Source organism: Colletotrichum karsti, assembly GCF_011947395.1.
Source record: "Colletotrichum karsti strain CkLH20 chromosome Unknown Scaffold44, whole genome shotgun sequence".
NCBI classification, from domain to species: domain Eukaryota; kingdom Fungi; phylum Ascomycota; class Sordariomycetes; order Glomerellales; family Glomerellaceae; genus Colletotrichum; species Colletotrichum karsti.
Window position 1 is genome coordinate 316,124 of NW_024065944.1, and position 19,332 is coordinate 335,455.

The 19,332-nt window shown below is 53.4% G+C and overlaps 3 protein-coding genes across 3 annotated transcripts; 1 reads left to right on the forward strand and 2 right to left on the reverse strand.

The window, feature by feature from the left end:
• Positions 1–2,384: 2,384 nt before the first annotated feature.
• On the reverse strand, positions 2,385–6,180 carry CkaCkLH20_10977 (CNH domain-containing protein; the record flags this gene model as incomplete). The annotated part of the gene is made up of 3 exons (XM_038893691.1): positions 2,385–2,474; positions 2,528–3,712; positions 3,763–6,180. The coding sequence occupies 3 exons, from the start codon at positions 6,178–6,180 to the stop codon at positions 2,385–2,387; spliced, it is 3,693 nt and encodes a 1,230-aa protein (XP_038741027.1).
• Positions 6,181–8,464: 2,284 nt separating this feature from the next.
• Positions 8,465–9,328, forward strand: CkaCkLH20_10978 (V-type proton ATPase proteolipid subunit 2; the record flags this gene model as incomplete). Its single annotated transcript, XM_038893692.1, has 6 exons — positions 8,465–8,515; positions 8,615–8,645; positions 8,735–8,829; positions 8,869–8,984; positions 9,060–9,230; positions 9,286–9,328. The coding sequence occupies 6 exons, from the start codon at positions 8,465–8,467 to the stop codon at positions 9,326–9,328; spliced, it is 507 nt and encodes a 168-aa protein (XP_038741028.1).
• Positions 9,329–14,277: 4,949 nt separating this feature from the next.
• CkaCkLH20_10979 (uncharacterized protein) lies at positions 14,278–15,234 on the reverse strand (the record flags this gene model as incomplete). The annotated part of the gene is made up of 3 exons (XM_038893693.1): positions 14,278–14,393; positions 14,444–14,962; positions 15,126–15,234. The coding sequence occupies 3 exons, from the start codon at positions 15,232–15,234 to the stop codon at positions 14,278–14,280; spliced, it is 744 nt and encodes a 247-aa protein (XP_038741029.1).
• Between the last annotated feature and the right edge of the window lie 4,098 nt (positions 15,235–19,332).

Consider the following 19,332-nt stretch of genomic DNA (forward strand, 5'->3'; position numbering starts at 1 on the left):
AGCCTGGCAATTAAGCCTTAAAGACCCTTTACAAAGAGCCAGCAGCTATAATAGGTCACCTATTATAATTCCAACATCCTCCTGCCCCAAACTCAACGAGCAATCAAAATCCATCGCTGTCTTAAACTTCAGTTACAGAATTTTCCGACTAAAAGCTGCGATCTAGATCCAAATTATGAAAAGGCCTGATTGACTCATAATCACGTTGGTTCCTGCTGTAGCGAGACTGGCCAAGGTGTGGTCGCTTCGAGAGCTATGAGCTGCATCAGTCGAGTCCACTGCTGATGATGGATTTCAATCGAAAGTCATTCTCATCTTCTACTTTCTGTTATCTACACAGAAGCTTCGATTTCTGGCATCTTTAGACGCTGTAGGCTCTCGGTATCAGCTGCACCGCTTCCTGCGACGACTCTTCAACTCACACCGCAGCCTAAACCCCTTACCACCCCCTTGCCTCTCAACACGGACAAGTGTTTGGGAATACGTTAGTTTAGTGTGAATCAATACTTTCAAAAGCGTCGTCTCATTTAGCACCTTTTTAGATGCTGTGACTAATGCTGCTCTTGTTGTGTTGCTGAGTTGAGCCATAACATCAATTCTAACAGCCCCATATCATACTTGGAGAAGAATTTAGAATACCTAGCTATCTAAAGACTCCAAAGTCATCAGAATCTGGGTCCAGGTTCTTTAGAGTCAGAAGCGGTATCCATTATGTTGAGCTGGCCCTCTACACCTAGCTTCCATTTCCAGCAAGATCCTGGTGATGGCATTTGCGTGCTGTGAAAAGTTGGGCCTGGAGGATGACTATATATTTAGTTTATGGGGTCTGTCGTCAGTGTCGGAAGAGCTGCCTAGCTGCGTGAACTCTTGGTGTTGGTGACTATTCTTTAGAAGGATGACATTGCACTGGGTGCACCCGTCTCTAAGAGCTTCACGTTCTTCTACAGTATTGCTCTTTCACCCACGTCCAGAACGTATTCGTTGTGAACACACATCGCGCGACGATGAGAGACATCAAGGGCAGGTGACGTTATTTCATCTATCAACTCACGCTCAACTGCAACAAAGATAAACGGGATGGGTCACCTTGCACCTTGTGCTCCTTATCATCTTCCTTTCTAGCTAGCCTCTGCGATACCTATCGCAAGCGCGTTGGGATATCTCCAAGACGTGCACAAAGAACTACTTTTATACGTCCCAACCACATCCCATCATGCACAAACATCTCCATCACTCACGTCCTCATAAGGACAGCACAAGATAGCATATCACACATACAAGGATTCATTCTGATCTGCTTCTCAACACGTGCAAGCAACAGCATCAACTGTAATTGTGACAATCGAGCCAGAAAACTCTGGGCTGGATGAGACCAAGAAGCATACATCCAATCCATCAGCCTTTCTGAGGGCACATCGTCCTCCCGCATCTCCATCACCAAAGTATTAAGAACAAATACGCGCGCCGAGGCGAAAGACCTGGGCGAAGTAGTCTGCCAACCGAGTACCACCACCGCCCTCCACCTCACTAGCCAAAGTGGACATACGTATGTCGTCAACTGGCTGCTCAAATACATCACTTCTTTCCAATGCATTGCGGAGCAGGCTTGCCTCTACCCATTGCAAGAAGCAGAGAACCAACAGACGTCCTTGCGGCATATAAACATCCAAGTCCGAAGATACCCCAAGAGCAGGCCACGTTTCATGTCATCGGAGGAGAGCCTCACTCACCTAAGCTCTCCGAGACGTCTCGAGAGGCAGCAGCCCACATCCTACTTCGACGCGTTTACGAAACAGTTGTCAAGAGTTGACACGACAGTAGCCCCGGCCTACGGACTAGGACGCAACCCTGTTCTATGGCTCTCAGAACGACAACGCCGGGAGGAGATTCTCCACGACAAGCTTGGCTCACTTCACTCGTGTAGGGCCGGCATCATGTCCTCACAGGAACAACTGGCTTTAAATTGCTCTCGCTGAATCCCTCTCTTTCCCCCCCTGGGCTCCTGCTCCGTCCCTTCTCCCCTAGCTCCTCTGCCCTCCTATACCAACAACAGATGATGGCGCTTGACCCGCTCTCTCTCTACTACCAATCGAGTAAGAAGCCCCATCCAAGTAGAAACAACAATGCAAAATAGAACCATGTATCGATGACAAAAGGTGGCTGCTGTCGTCCCTTCTAAAAGAAACCTTTCCTCCCACATCGTCGCCCCTTGGAACGGACGCGCGCGTCCAGAAAAAGTACTGCTCACTTCGGAGCCAAGAAGCCGCCGTCGGTGCAAGGGCCGCAAAAGAATTCGTTGAGTAAATTCACTCTGGTATCGGTCTTTAATCAAACATGCTTTCCGTCGAGGGACGGCTGAGATGAGATGGCGTCGCACAGTCGAATCATGGAATTTCGGATCTCCTATTGCTCTTCCAAAAGTCGATGGCCTCAACGACATCCTCGCCCTTCTCGTCTTCGTACGCGAAAATGATCTGTAATTTTGTGTTAGCAACAGTGTCTCTCGCTGAACGACAACTAGACTTACCTCGTGAGTACTGCTGTGCAGCATCCGAATGTTCTTATGCGGCACAATGTGAACAGCACCAGTCTCAATGTTTCTGAGCTCGATGAAGTTCGGCTCAAATGCCAAGATCCACGGGTAGCTGAGAGCAAAGCTTTGCGGTGTGCCCTCCCAGTCGATGCGCCACTCGGGTCTCGCGCGCCAACCATTGCGGTTGACGAAGAACGAGAACTCGGAGTAGTTGAGCAAGAACTCTCCGTTGAGACGTTCGATATGAATCGGTTTGACGTTCTCCTTACGGGCGACGAAGTCAAGACTCGTGTCGGCCTGGTCGAGCAGCGATTGTGTCTCGAGAGTCTCAAGTGAAACAACCTCAAACCCACGAGCGCATGCCACACACAGCTTGGACTTGAGGAAATGGACAGACGACGATTCCGTGGGGATGTAGAACTCCTTAAATGGCTTAAGCTCATCCTGGACTTGGAACATCTTGCCGAAGCCCTTCTGCTTCTTGCCCTTGGACATCGCATCATTGGGCTCGTAGACCTTGATGGTTGTCGACAGAGCTGATGACTTGACGCAGCAGACAAGATGCCTGCCGAGGCAGATTCCTGTCTTGAAGAAGTTGCAGTGACTTTGAATCTTCTTAGGTTTCTTAGACAGAGTAGCCTCGTTCGGGTCAAGCGCTGCAAGGGGATAAGAGTACAAGGCTTTGTTGGACAGGACCAAGAGAAGCCCGTACTCCTCGAGAACATCGAGTTGGGTAACACTCGTCGTTTCGATGACACGCTTCGGTATCCCCTCCTTGCTCTTACGGTCAGACAGGTAGATACCATTGTCTGTGCCATACAGTAGCTTTCGGCCGCCATCGTAAGGCATGACACAGTTGACGCGGTTGGTGCCAACGAAGAAGCCGGCGGAGATGACGCTGGTGTTGAAGAAGTCGGCGCGGGCCCTCAACCTTTGTTGAGCATTGTCGATGAACTCGAGCCACTTCTTACGTGCGGCCTGGTTCGAAGCATACAGCGTAAGCTCGTATCCCGCCTTACCCAAGTGTCTAAACGTAATTGGCCAGCCTTCACCCTTCTTGTTGTCGTTCGTGTTGGCACGTAGCGCTGGCAGCAAGCTGGAAGACGATCGCTTCATGCCACCGGATCCAGGGATGACCTCCTCCATTTCCCTAATGGAAAGCAGTTCCAAAGGAATGGGCTATGCCAAGTTAGCTTCTTCATGGTGAAGTGGAAGACTACGATGCTCACCCTTCTGTAGGCCTTGATTTCCTCTCCCTTGCCAGCCTGCTTGACTCGCACCAGGAGAACCGCGTGATCGAACAAGAAAGCCGTGATTTCCGACGCGTCTTGCGGTGTCTTCTTCAACTGACTCTTGAACACCAATTCACGGCCCTCCTCCGTTAGTCTGAGGTCCACCCGCTCATTTGGTCGGAACCGCAGTTGCTCGTGCAGTCTCCTCAGGTTGAATCTGTTCTCGGCCTTTCCTGACTCGGCATTGACCCTGCTGAGAAGGTCGCGAATCAACTTCAGCACCTTCGGGATGTCCTCCCTGTCCGAGTTGCCTTCCTCAGTGTACTTCAGTACGTTCTCCAGGAGTAGCGGGTAACGAGCCAGACGAGTCGTAGGCTTGGTGAGATAACCGTTGAGTTCCAGTTTTCGCGACTCTTTTCTCCGCTCAATCTCGTCCACAAACTTGGCGAAGTACGGGTTTGAAGATCGCTCATTCTCGAACTCGAATTTGGCCTCCAACTGCCTGGAACCATACCAAATAAACGGCTCAAACTGGGGAACCCATTCCGCGAAGATATCGCCAATGTTTCCGACCACCGGGTTCTTCTGCTGCCGCTCAGTCAAAGACTTAGCAAAGCGCGAGCTCACGCTGTGGAGACTCGGGTGGTCGACAATATTGCTGAAGATTGCTTTGACAACCTTCTCCCTCTTGTTAGCAGGAATAGGAGAGGCTTTGGACCGCAGAGGAAGGATCCAAAAGTCGCGGAGGTACTCCAGATCCTTGACGAAGTCTCTCTCGGTGTAGCAAATCTCCGAGATGACTTCCTGCCTTTTCTTTTCCCTGTCACCAACGCTCTCGGCAATCTCCTTCGGCACTGAGTTGATCCAAAGCTTTTGTTCGTCGGTCTGGTCAATATCGTCCTCGTTCGTCGCAGCCTCGGCTTCCTTCTTCAGACCTGGCTGGATCTTCAGGTTCAGCCTGGATACTTGCTCCAATCTGCGGGGGCAGGCAATGGAGTAGCAGAGCTGGTCTCGTGTGCACGTGGGCGAGTAACACTCGGAAAGGAGGACGAAGACACCGTTTACCGGGTTCTCCTCGGGCTCGTCCATTAGGGTTTCTCGGAACTGGTACATTTCGGACGTCGAGTCTCGCAATCGGTGGTCGTAGGTAACATCGTGAAAGAATCGTTGGGCATCAAGCGCTCGTCCCAAGAGCAAGGCCAGGTTTCTGTCGGTCGTTCTAATAATGTACGACAATACATCAACCGCCTCGGCACCGCTGAAGGCGTTCTTATACGTGAGCTCGTTCTTCGTTCTGTCACCGGTGATGATTTTTTGTCGGAAACAGTCTGCTACTCTGGAGAGCAGTGCGGGATATACCAATGGAGGTCGGATTTTGGCCGTCGGTGGCCGTTCGCCATCGATCGACTTGCTCATGGAGGGCCTATGTGCCAGCGTCGTAGTATCGGATTCAGACGGCGTTATCGTAGGTGCTATCGTCGACGCCATCGACATGGTCCTCTGAGCGCCAGGATCTCCATTAGAGGAAGCCATGCTCGTCGTCCTTGTCTGAGACCCCGGCGCTGGTGTGTAGCCTCCTCCGAAACTGCCATTGGCGGTCGGCGGCTCCACTGGTGCTCTCCTGTTCGGAATCACTCGCCCGCTCATCGTCTGGTGCGAGTTTTGCTGGTACTGATGCAAGTCGCGATCCTGAGGGGGATACCCAGTCATCGACATGGCTCGATCATCGTGGCGTTCGGGAACGACGCGCCCTTGAGCTGTGGTTCGGGCCGAGCTCGGATTGTACGGGGCATGGCGAAAGGCATTGGCCGGGGCCTGGTGATTCGGCTGCGATCCGAAGCTGCCGGGCGGCGGTTGATACATGTTCGGTCTTGGGGCTGAGGCAAGAGACTGTGAGCGGTACGGATCGTTATTCAGCGCCGGTGCTGGCCCTCCTCCTCCTTGGTAAAACCTCTGTGCCGGGTTCCTTGGGCCGTACTGTCCTTGCGGCGGCGGTCCCCTCATGTCGCCGCGTTGAGGAACGGGACCCGGGGGACCAGGATACGGGCGACGAGCTTGCTGTTGCGGCATGTACTGTGCCTGAGGATTGGGCACTTGATAACCGCCCGACGCCGAGCGCTGCCCCGGATATCCATTCGGCTGCATTTGGGCCCCTCTCGGAGAGCCCGGGTCGCGATCCATATAGCCGCCTCCTGGAGGTTGTCTTGGCGGGGGTTGCCTTTGCATGCTCGACATGGAGGATGATGACATTGTCTGCGTTCTACCCTGGTGTGGCATCATCTGAGGAGGCATCGACGAGGAAGTCATGGTTTGGGAGCGTCCCGGCGGGGGATTGGCGCCGAAAATGTTGGAGAAGGCGGCATCGCGTTGAAAGTTATTCGAGTGACCTCGCGGGTCGCCGTGATAGTCGGCCATGATGGGATGGATCGATCTCGCTAGACTTTGCAACGGATGTTCTTATCAGCATCCGTTCGTTGTTGTTGGGCAGTTGATTATAAAGGGGAGATGGCGAGTTGTGCCAAGGTGGAGAAAAATGTGGTACAGGAATCGAAGTAGAGAGGTGTACTAACAACGCGAGGCCTCAACGGCCGCCAACTACGGTGAGGATACACGGAGCCGCTGAAGCCGCTTGCAGGGCAGAATTGGCGATGGCACCGACGACGTTCGGGTGGTCGAAGGAGCGGTGGTCGCGGCGTCGTCGGAGGGAGATCTTTTTTTTGGTGTTGCTTTTCGTTTCCCCTTCGTTCTATTCTCCGTCTCCTTTCCAGGATGGGCCGGGTGACGTTATGGGCCTCTGATTTGACACAGGGCCCTGACCCGGGCGGGTAATGTGAGGAGAGAAAACGCAGCGAGGGCGAAATCCCGTTGGGCCGCAAAAGGAGCGTCGAGTTCGAGGGCGAGGGCGAGGCAGCACGGGGTGCAGCAGCAATAACGATGCCGAGTAAAATGAGTGCCAAAGGCGACGAAATGTTGCGGTGGAAGTCAAAGGAGGGTCGGTGGTAGTCGTGGTTTGTTGGTGGTGGTAATGGCAGTGGCAGTGGCAGTGGCTGGAGTTGGGCAATTTGGCTAGGTAGGAGAGTGTTGGCCAGCGACAGTTGCTGCTGCTGCTGCTGCTAAGTCATCGGCATTGGGCTAGAATGGCCGGGACAAGAGCGTGGACTCGCGGCCAAGCGTGGAAAGCTGGGGATAGATTGGTAGGACAGGATGGACCTGGTGGGATGGGATGTCGCTGTCGCTGTCGCTGCCTCTATCTCTGGTTGCTGCCGGGATAGAACCATTAGAGACGAGACGAGACGGCAATCGGCCGTTTCTTTTGGTTCCGCGTGTCGGGTACAGTACGGCCTGCATTTCGCAGTCTGCATTCTGCGGCATGCAGCACTCTCATCAGCATGATTATCACCCTCCCTCTTTGCCCGATCTCCCTGGCATGGTGCTATGTTTGGCCCTGATTTAGGCTATCTATCTCTCTACAAGCGAATAACGCATTCAAGAACATCTCACTGCATAGGTAGCTGTAGGAGGCAGAACGAAAGAGGCAGAGATGACATGACAAGACAGGACAGCAACAGCGGTCTGGCGGCACAGGCACAGGACATGTCAAAAAAAGATGGTGGATCCCAAAACGTGCAAGTTTGACGATCCACTGAGGCGCTACTTCAGATGTTCAGCAGACTTGGCTGGTCCACCATCCATCTCCCCTCCCGCCGTTGCTTTTTAGACTCGAGGTCCCTAGGACTCTAACCTTGTCCCAGCATATGTCCTGGACATTGAAGGCGTCGTTTGGCCTGGCCTGGGCATTCTTTGGGTGTGAGCCAGGACGAGCACATGGCACATTCAGATGCGTAGGGTATCTAAGAATATCATATTCACCAGCCGGACCAGTACCTTTTTGCTGGGAGACAGGGACTAGGCTGAGACTGTCCGACGTGAGGTGGGCGGGTGACTGCCGGAAGAAATGGAGCTGCTCATGCACGACTGCCCCGGAATGATTCGAGGCCATCCTCTCTGTCTGCCTGTCGAAAAGGAAGTCTTTGTATCAGCATCTCGAGAAGCACCAGTTTCGAGGCTTCTGTTCAAGATACCGTTGTGGCCAACCAGGTGATGTGCTTCCCCATATCCAACCACCTCTTGCGACGAAAGGTAATTCGATTTACCTTTAATCACGCAAGGCACGTCCCGCCCCCTCCTTTGGGCAAATCTTAGAAGAAACCCAAACTTGAGATACATCTGCCTTGCATCGGGGCTGGATTCCGTATGTACATATCCGTACAGAATGGGCGTCCAAGGGGGAGATAAAAGTTGGCAGAATCCAGGGATTCCACTCCTCGACGATAAGGCGATGCATCGATAAGGAAATGCCGAGCACGGATCGCCTGAAGGCGTCTGCGTGGCTGCGCCGCGCACGTGCAGGGATCTCCACTTCCAAAACTCAACGACCTCCAGCCACGTCTTCAAGGATTATCTCAGCAGATGAGGCTGGTGTCGGGCCGGTGTTCTGCCGCGTCACGGGTTTCGCAGTCGTCCACATTGCACTCCTGATTGGGTCTCGTCACCGTCACCAAGCTCCAAGGTCCTGGATCCAGGTAGCGCAGACGAGCCATACATCGCGGGATCCTCGACACTCGCATACATCCCTCCACCCTCCGTCGGTCATCAACACCAATCCCGCATATCGAGACCGCCCTCACGTCTGCCCAACATGGCCGAAGACTCCGCTCTCGCCCCGAAGTTCGCGCCGTTCATCGGAATGGTAAGCTCCAGCTGCCGCGCCCCTCGAAGCATCGCTGGCCTCGCCAGGAGCTATGTCATAGACTCAACACCTCTTTGCTGACGCATGTTCTACATCTAGGCCGGCATCGCGGCTGCCATGATCTTCGGATGTACGTCCAACCGATCCCTCTCGACCTGATCTCCCATCCTTCCGCGCGACGAACGAGAACAAGCATGCTAAACATTATCGATTGAACAGGCATCGGCGCCGCATACGGTACCGCGAAGTCTGGTATTGGTATCGCTGGTGTGGGAACCTTCAGACCTGACCTGATCATGAAGGCACGCCACCTTGTCTCCTCGTCGAAGAGCTTCGTCTAACATTGCGCGCAGTGTCTGATCCCCGTCGTCATGTCCGGTATCATTGCTGTCTACTCCCTCGTCATCTCCGTCCTCATCGCCCAAGATCTCTCGCCCCCTGGCACGGGAAGCGAATACAGCTTGTTCAAGTCAGTCCTAGCCTACGCAATACCTGTGTCTCGATGCGCATATACGGCAAGAATATCCCACTGACTTGTCAACAGCGGTTTCATGCACCTTGCTTGCGGTGTTTCTGTCGGTTTCACCGGCCTCGCTGCTGGATACACAATCGGTGTTGTCGGCGACAAGGGTGTGCGCTCGTACATGGAGCAGTCCCGCGTCTTCGTCGGCATGGTCCTGATTCTCATTTTCGGCGAAGTCCTGGGTCTTTACGGGTACGTCTAGCAATGCGTGATAAAGCCCCTGAGCAGCAGCTAACCTCCGACACAGTCTCATCGTCGCCCTGATCTTGAACACCAAGTCCAAGGGCTAAACATCTCATTCCCTAATCCCACGAAATCGAAACGGCGAGACATATACGACATTTTAGCCACGCCCTTCAAACAACGTAACACTACTGTACATTAAGCGAGGGAATCCGCCGGAGCGCTAGTTCGAAGAGCAACATCAAAAGACGGGCCGCAAGGTGGTGGTCTCTGGTCCAAAGCTGCATATGGCACGGCGTTTTATCAGGAAACCCCTCATGTAGATTTTTATGTGTGTAGGGCTGCGTAGAGAAGCTCAGGCAGGGGATGGAAGGTATGATAAGGCTCCGGGTTCCGTATCTTTGAAATCTTTTGAAAGCAGACCGCGTTCCGTTCAGCCTGTGATGTTTGTCCCAATGACCTTGCGTCTCTGCTCGAGCCGAACGAAGTGTTCAATCTTAGGCATTCTACACAAACCGTACAACTTCACCACACATACAGATTAGTGTTGCTAGGGCCGGCATTGCATACATCTTAGACTGCGCCGACGAACACTGAAGAGGACATGTTTGGCCTACAACTACTACGTCTAAGACTTTCGAAGGCATTGAAGACATCCAAACCCATTCTATGCGTTATATCCCTGGACTGCAACCCAGTCTCACAGCAATACCATTATCCGTGGACAGAGGAATCAACAGAAAACGGCACTCGGCTGAAGGGTTAGAGATGTAACAAAGTATGAGGCGCCAGATTCAGTATATAATCGCACCACAGTCTCCAGTACGGCGAACCCCTGGAAGAATCGAGATAGCTGGGTGGTATGAACCCGAGTGCCGTAACAAGCGTCGAGAAGCCCAAGTCCGATCATCGGGTGAACGGTGTTGTCAACACGCCAGCGCGAGGTACCAAACAACAGCCAGGAGTTCTGGCATCGGCTTCCATCGCCGTTCGTCAAGGTTCTGGTAGAATAGGGTTGAAATACTCCGAGAAGACAATCTATAGAGAAAACCAATCTGTTCCGCATGGGTTCCTTCGTCTTCCCCTCTGTGCCCGCGTCTCCGCTGGCCTGGGCCGAGGTACCTTGCTCCAATGCTACTCTCAGAATTCGACTGGAAAAATCTGGCGAGACCTTTTCTCGTCATTCCCCTCCCGTTCTATTTAAGTGGATAGAGCATGCCGTAGATCACATCCAGCAACGGAGTGGAGCATCGCGCCGGTTTGTTCGCGGTAGCCCCATGAACTCAGATGGACATCTAGAATTCATCTGACACCGACAACCCAACCTGGTCGCACTGGCGAGACAACAAACGCAGTGTCTACCATTCCCATGTCGCTTGAGAAACATCACAAAGGGGCAAGGATTCATCGCAACACATCTTCCGGTAAACCACATCACGCTGGGTGGTGTACGCGTTCCAAGAAGATGGCTAGTGAGGATTTGACCTTTCTTACTCCCGCCAAGCTCTTTTTGACGGTGCAAGCAATGCGAACCCAAAGTTTTCAATATGCATGCCGTTTCCTTGGCTGATTCGTTTTGGTGATACTCAAGAAACAGCGATTCCGGATAATCCCCCCCTGACCGGCCGCTTGATGTGACTTTCGCCGCAGACATACGGCAGGGAGCTTGACAGCAACGCCCTATGATCCCCTCCTGCTGCAGGAACAGCATTGAGACCATTGTACCACCCCGAAGGTATGGACGCAACGTACAGGCGGTTTGCTTAAGGAAATAGAAAAGAACACTTGCCTCTTATATGCCGTACTCCAGGGCAGAATGTCTCAAGCGATAGTCTATGCGAAGCACAGAAAGCCTAGGCAAGGACGACAACTCAAGAACACATATTCCAGTTGGCTTTTGATGCCGCGAAAGGTCGAATTGGTCCGTATTTAACGAACCAATGCCATTGGACACGTCAAGCTTCCGCAGAGTAAGCGAATTGTTCGGTTTGATGCGGCAGTTCTGGAACACTCAGGGATGACCGCCAGTCGAGTTATCGAGACGATATGCAGGGTCTACATGTCAAGTCAAAAGGACCTCGAACGAATACGCAAAGATTACATCCAAGAAGACGACGGAAGACAAGACTGGTAACATACGATAGGCGTCGCTCGAGCAGGTGAGCAGCGAAAACACCTCGTCATCTCATCCCAACCGTACCACGTGTCTCATAGGAGATGACAAGTGCTGGAAACCTCAGTCTACAAGCCTCCAGTTGCTGAATTTCCTAAGGATATATGGACACGGGCATTTATACTACACTCCTACATAGAGCCGTTCGCTGGAATTCAAATACTCTCTGAGCGCATGACTCCCGACCTGATTGGCAAACCGGGCCCAAGATACAGCTCGTGTTGTTGGTTAGTGCTGTGTGCCTTCTTCTAATGTTTCCCGTCGCCACATTGTTGCCGAGGTTGTGTGGGAGTCCATCGCTCGTGATACCGGCGACCTGAATCCGTAGAAAGCCCGGGCAACGTGAGGACCCAAGGACACGGGGCTGAATCACGCGAATATGCTCCAGATACCAAGGACCAATGACACACCAGCGGATGAAGTATCCGCAACACGGGTTTGAACACGACAGTCTCCGCGATGAATCCCCGCTGAAACAACACACTACGTGGTCGATGAGTCCTCGAATCACTTCCCGTGCAACCGAGTTATCGTGACAGCAAGCTCATGACGGAGCTGCTGAAGAAGCTGTTTATACGGCATCTCAATGAGACATCCCGCAGGATACGGTTTGGGCGGTTCAGAATCCAACTTCACATGTTCAACCCGCGGAATCGCTCTGGCGCATGCGTCCTGAACAGGCCCGACTTTCCAATACGTTATCTCACAACGTGAATCAATCGTCTATAAAAGCGTCTTACAACACAATCAATCTCTTCAGAACAGCGCCACCAACATGGGTGAAGCGACAGCAAGGATTCCATGAGTGGCCATTCGCTTAAACTCAGCCATCCCAAATACCCGTCTCGAGACATCCTCATCCTCATCCAAAGCCCCAAACCCCAACGCCGCTCGCAACTCCCTACATGATTCAGACCGAATACACATCTAACGCCAAAGACGACGCAAAACAACAGTATCATGGCTCAGTCAAGACATTTAGATGGTGTGAGTGGTTCCATGGTCAGATGATGCCCTGGACCCATCGTGAGACGCACGAGAACGAACTTGGCGACGAAGCGAAACTTTGGAATGATCGCGTCCGTTATGAGACACTTCGTCGGTTGCATGGCTGTTTATATATGATGTAGTCGCATTCGGGGCTGATATGATGGCCCTGGAACTGACGTTGCGCAGAAGATTCACGGGCAACTCGAAAGTCTAGAAGGTAGGCACATGGAAACCGACGTATAAAACAACCCGTCTGGCGCAGGACATCAGAAGCATAACCGCAATTCTAATGTGTTGCTCCAGCGTCGCGAAGACGGGCTTGCGTTTTATCTTCTTGAGAAATATCAGTCAGGGTATGCTGCCTCGATTATGTAACCATCCCTGAACCCCCCAAGTCAGAATCGAGATCGGGATTCCTCTTCGAGCATCAAGCGTCCCTGGTGTATTGGAAAGAATACATACAGAACACTGCAGGACGCCAACAAGCACATACAATAACCTCAATCATCAGTCTCAACTCCCTCCTATTCTCGAAAGAATGACCAGACTGTAGCCAACACCGAAACCACGAAGAGAGTATCGTGTCCTGACCGGCCGCTGCGACAAGATATCACAATCAGGCATGTCCAACTACCACGGGTGTGCCAAACTCAGGCTCAACGGACTAATAAGGCGTTTTAATATACCCCCCTCTTCCGCCGTCCCACCACCAGCCACGACTTCAAGCTTCCTCATTGATGAATGATTCGGGCACCGAAGCTCAGGATATCCATCCGTCTGATCGATATAAAAGGGGGAGTTTGATGCATCGAAAGAAAAACTCACCAAGCTAGTACGGCCGTATTACCTCTTCGGCAATTCACGCTTGGCTTCTTCGGTTGTGTACGGATGACCCATGTTCTTAACATCGTCCCAAGTATCTCAGCATCAATACCCAACTCGAGACTCATTTCCGCAGAAAACACCGTGTCTCTTGCGTATTCGCCAAAGAATACAACCCAGACACAACCGACGAGAGACACACACTCAAATCCTCGAGTTAAAACACGGAAGCTACATAACAGCATCACGTCATCCCCCTAGCACACGCACGCTTGATACGCCCAAGGGACGCAGAACGATGGTGACATGTTTGTCACCCAAGAAGACGGCTATGAGTCAACTAATCGCTCCGTTTCCAAACCTCACAGATGTGGACCGATGACTGGCTTATATAACCCTCTAGACGCGGACTATCTGTGCCCATTGAACGGCACTGCTTCATCTTCACTGGTTTACGCCAAGGGCAAACGGTTGCGGGAGTTGTTGGTGATTTTGCGTCGACGAGACTGTATGACGCGTCCGGCTCGCCTCACTTTCACCCGGGGCGAGCTTGACAAGAAATCCCAAGACGTGCCAAGCACATACACTGCCGATGATTCCGCCAGCGTCTTGCACGGGTACCTCCAAGACACACTTCCAAAGCACGACGCGCGAAATCCGCCAGATACCTTCAATCAAGGCGTATGATGAAATCCGTTCAATTTGATTCACCCAAATCCAACCCCGAAACCCTAGCAGGTTCCCTATTCCCTACATTGATACGACGAATCGAACGAGATGGCCTCACTCGCCTCCAAGGCGAGGATGCAGCCCGACTGTTGAAAGTCCTCTCTCTCTCTCTGAAAGACAAAAGAAAAATGCCCATGCCCGTATCCCCCGTAAACCCAAGATGGAAATCGTCTCCTGGCCAGGAGGCATCATCGGCTCTCTTAAATGCTCTATCTAAGACGCCGATGGATGAACGTGAAGGGAAAAAAAGAAAGGAACCCGTAACTCCGATCCCAATGCATGTCGGACTCTCGTTTTCGCTCAGTCATATGTCGCATGCGCGTCGGAAAATTCATGAATCGTCTACCAAAGACGTCCCGCCAGGCGCCTGGTCAGCTTCTTTCGCTGAGAGGGCTGCTCGGTTTGGCGGACGTTTCGCCACGGGCTGCGTTCGCGGCCTTCCCAGGTCTGCATTTGCGCTGCAATCGGGTCAGTGATTGTGCTTCGGAGAGAGCGATAGGCTACTCACCGAGGAACCTGTTCCACCGCCGGTCCTCGTCCCACAGGATATCCTCCCCAGTCTCTCTGGCGAGCCTCTCCTGCCTGGCTCTCCCGGCGGCCTCTTCACCGACGAGATACGGGTCCTCGAGCGGACGGAACTCCCTCGCGCGTTGTGCGGCCTCCTCTTCTGCCATGCGCTCCGACATGAACCTCCGCAAGTGCGCTACGTGGTCGGGGCTGCTCTGGTTCATTCGTCGGCGGGCGACATTATTGATGGTCGGATTGGAATGCACGGTCGACCAGGTCGGGATTCGGAACTGGTTGAGTTGAGGAGTGGCGGCGGCGACCGGAGGGATCGGGGGCAGGCCGGAGCGGGGCTGCGGCGTCGTGGTCCCAGAGCGGGTCGGGGCCGGGGCGGCAGGGAGGAGTGAAGTCGGGTACTGTGTGGAGCCGTTTCTGTTGGCGGCGGCGCTGTTCGCCGGAGGGGAGTAGGCGGGGATCGGCTCGGGGTTGGGTGCCGTGGAATGGTATGAAGGTGCGTCCGAGACTTTTTGTGTGATTTGACTGTTAGTTCGGCTTTTCAAGACTTGTCACTGCAACAGAGAGCTGGTGGTTGTTGGTCAGACTCAGGCAAATCAGGCGGCTCGTCCACCGCCAGTGCAGAGCTCCCGGTGTCCCACACGCGACCTCGTGATGGAGTTCTAACTCACAGTAAGACGGTGCGGCGGAGCGGATCGAGGCTGTTTCAAAGTCCTCCAAGTTCAGCGCATCGGGGCGCGAGGGGAAAAATCGCGGGTGTTCGAGCACAGCGGTGGCCATGTTGGTTGGTCTTGATTTTGGCTGAAGAGGCGCAAGTTGTAGGGCGGGGTTCTTTGAGAACTTCAAGAGTAGCCTGTCGAAGGTAGGATACGAAAGGTGGAAGAGAGGAGAGCGACCATCTAGTTCTGGGAGGTCCTTCGAGAAAAGCAGAGCAGGCGCGGCTGGAGGATCGCCGGGCGGTCTGATCTTTAGGTTTGTGTCGTGTTGTAGGATGGCGAGCGTCGACAGCGGTACGGGAAATGAATGTGCGGGACGTAGATGACGCCTTTGAGGGCTCCAAATTCTAAGACAAGGAGGTCAGAGGAGAGAGGAGGAAGAAGGAGTCGGTCACGCTCGAGGCGAACAGAAAACGAGGTGGACGCGGCGGACGGATAAAGCAGTCCAAAAGATGGCTGCAGCTCTCAGTCCAGGCCGGCGGGAACTGGGATGCCTCTGCCCGAAGAGTGGGTGCCCTTGGTGCGTGGTGTGCGTGGCCGCAGAGGGAGGGGGTGTGGTGTGGAAGTGGAAGCTTGTGTCTTGGCGCAGCAGTAGCCGCGAGCCGCTCGTATGTATCTTGTTGTAGTCCTCGGGGGAGGAGGGGACTTTGTTTGCGAGTTGAAGGAGGTGCGGGACACGTGAGAAAGAAGGGACGAGAGAAGAGCGGCGGTCCAACGACGGGAATCCGAACGCAAGCCCAGACGGAAGCGGATACTGGGGACTGGTTTGCGGTGGTTTGGTGGTTTGGCAGGGCAGCAGGATGCAGGTCAGATGTACAGTTTTCCTCTTTGAGAAGCAGAGGGAGGGGTGAGGGGTCGAGGCAGTGGAAGGGGGAAATAGAAGGAGATGGATGGCATGCAGGTTGGGCGTGGATGGTACCCTTATACTAGATCAGGATAGGGAGGTCGAAGACGAGGAACAAATCCAGAAGCCGGTCAAGAGGAACGACAGGGCTGGCTGTCAGTCAGATAATGGAGGCAGCCAGATTACCTAGCGTGTAAAGTCGAGATTGTTGCTGTAGATGGAGACGCTTCCAGGAAGAAAGGTGCATCACTACGAAACACTGGAGACGGAAAGCAGCATCGGCATGAGCATGAGGATGAGCATCAGCATCAGCAATCAGCAAGCGGGGCGTCCCGGGCTGGAGAGGCCGAATGGAGGACAGGAAGTGGCACCCGGGGCGTCGTGTTCCTGGCGCAAAAAGCGTGCCGGTGCCCAGCATTGGCTGACGACGATGGGGGCATCTGTCATGGCCGGCGAGCCCCATTCTGGATTCCGGGGGGCGTGGGCAGAGTGGAGGGAGATGGATAGTGTTGTGGGAATGGTGCGGGTTGTTCGTGGTGGATAGGATGATGGGATTGGGATTCCGCTTGGAGAACCAAAGCGGGAGTGAACGACAGGTACGATGCATGGCTTGGCTGGACCAGGACGATTCAGGAAAAGCAGAGGGGGCATTCCGAGGTTGAGTTTGTGGTGGAGGTAATATTGAGCGTTGAGTTGAGAATGAGATGCATGAAAGGTACTGTAGAAAGAGGAGAGAATGATACAGACTCGGTAGAGGGGAAAAGAAGCAACGAAGAAGGCGTCAGCAAGCGCGGGGTCAATGGAAGATCCACTTGGTCAGTCTTGCAGCTTCCAAACCATTTCCATGTTCGTCTCGTCGTGTCGATTTGACATTTGACGGCACCGAAATAGCGGCATTATTAGCAGCACCAAGCAGCAAACACGACACACGGCGCACCCAAGGTAGGAGCTTCAGCACAGCCCCAAAGCCGCTAGAGATGGCTGGTCCACCAACGCCGACGCCCCCCGAAGCCCCCGAGATGCCACAAAACACCTCACTCCGTCGTGTCTGTTGAGGCATATAAGTCAACAAGGTTTCCATGGCTTGACATCTGTTCTTCGTGCACGGTTGCACATGTTTATGGACGACGAGAGGCTGCGTGTTTATCTGCTGGTTTCTGCATGGAAAACAACAGCGGTCAGGGCCGTTCATATGTCTAAGGCGATGTTTTGTTTCCCGTCCCGTTCACCGCGGCTTCTCGTCCAGTCGACGTGCTTTCTGGACGTCTTGGCGGGGAAACACCGGCCGCAACTTTGTGGACCCCAAAGACGTACACGGAGTACTGCATGTATTCTCTTGTATCTTCCAGAATCGATGGCGGGGGTTGCACCTCGGGTCAATCCATCCGCCAGCCATCTGGGATCCCGAGCAGGGATCGAGGGAATTAAATACGCTGGAGCTGGCTCCGGACATAACTGCACCTAAGTTGGGTGGTGGTTGGTAAGGCTGTTGACAACTCAAGATGATAGAGTTCGACAGGACATGACGAGGACTCTGGCAACATCGATATCACTCCCGGATACCACTTCAACAGCATGCGAGAATGTGATGTGGTGGTCGTAGAATGAGGTGCTCTCCGCAGCGCCCAGCGCCGGGACGACACGGATTCCCCGCCGCTTCCCCACCACGGCGTCAACCCTGAGTGATGTTAGTGTTGAGCACGTCGACCTGGATAGTTACGGACAAATGCGAAGTGCAGCCCCCAACCAACAAACTAACGACTCAGTAAAAAATACACAACTCGCCAGAACCGTATTGACAGACCTTGTCCCGTTAGTAAGGCTGAATCCATCGCTCAAGCCCAAAGTCGAAGAACAACCAGCCAGCATCCAAGTCTGCCTGCTGCGTTCGCACTGGAGCTACGTGTAAAGCCCGCCTTCGCCTTATCCACTATGACGAACAATCATCCCCAGGCCCAGCCCTACACTGGCAATCCCAAAACCTGCTTCTCTGCAACCCGTTCTCCGATCATCACAATGTTCTTCCTTCTCTTAGATGACCGGGCTTCGCTGAGCCGCGTTCCCGACCCGTCTGCTTCGCTTTCTGGTTCATGTGGAACTGAATGATGCTGCCGTGCAGAAAACAGTGGGTTGGACGCGACGAGATACCTACTCTCACGTCTCTGCGCAGAATCCTCCCAGCTTCGAGATAAACAGACGCGTGAACTTATCAACAACGTACCCAACGCTGTCAACGTCACTGCCACTGTCACACCCAGACCGTCCAGCCACAGCGAATCGCCTCCCCTGAGCTACTCCGACACGGTGTTGCACTATTACTCCCCTTGGTTTTCTCGGATACCAATCGTTACCTGAAGAAGAAAGAAGAAATGTGGCTTGACCCCGGCGCCCCGATGTGGCACATGAGCACACGACTCACTCACAAGACCACCTCACCTCACCGACCCGGGCCTGGGCCTTGGGGATTTTCGATGTTGATGTTCACGACTTGCATGCACCTCGGAGTGTTTTTTCTCCAAATGATCATCGCCTTTTTATTTCTTTCGCGAGGGGCGTTGCGTGCAGTAGGTAGTAGTGTACCATTCGTCCCTAGGTTGTTTTTAGCTTCGCAAACCGCCGGACGGCAGCTGAGAAGGCGCCAGATCGGCGCTGCAGCAAAACGAGTCGAAAGAGCGGCGACTGGGCGATCGATCTGGATGCCCAATTCCCATGAGGGGGGTGTCTCGTTAGGTCATTTCTGTGTGAACAGTCAAACTTTGACAACTCGCGAATCCTCTTGGCCGACGGGAGATGTGCTCGTCTCCGTGAGGATCATCATCGTCTGCGAGCCGATATCCGTTCTGCGAAAAGAGGAAACTGCGTGTTCTGACGATAATGATAGACGGTCTTTTTTTTGATAGGTGACGGATTTGACGGAGACATGTCGTCAAGTTTCCCCATTTGCGAACAAGGCATCCGGCACTCGGCCGCACCGATCTCCATATTCTCTCCATGTGTTCGCAGGGCTGGGGGTGATATGGAGTCTGGAGGGGCTTTGACCTTTTTTTGCACATGCGGTATGACATATTCGATGGGCGACTTTGTGTCTGCCTTGCTTTTTTGTCAGGGTTGGTTGGCGTGTCACTCTAGACCCGTTGAAGAGTGGAATGGCCGACTTCAACTGTACAATGTCAGTTCTGGTATGTTAAGACCTGTTTCGCTCTGCTGTCGACGATGTTAAAGTCTTGTATGTCTGGGTGTATTAGACGCGTCGAACGAGTCTCCAGGCAGGCTTTTGTCTTGGAACCCATAATGTCAAGAAGGGCTCTGTGGGACACT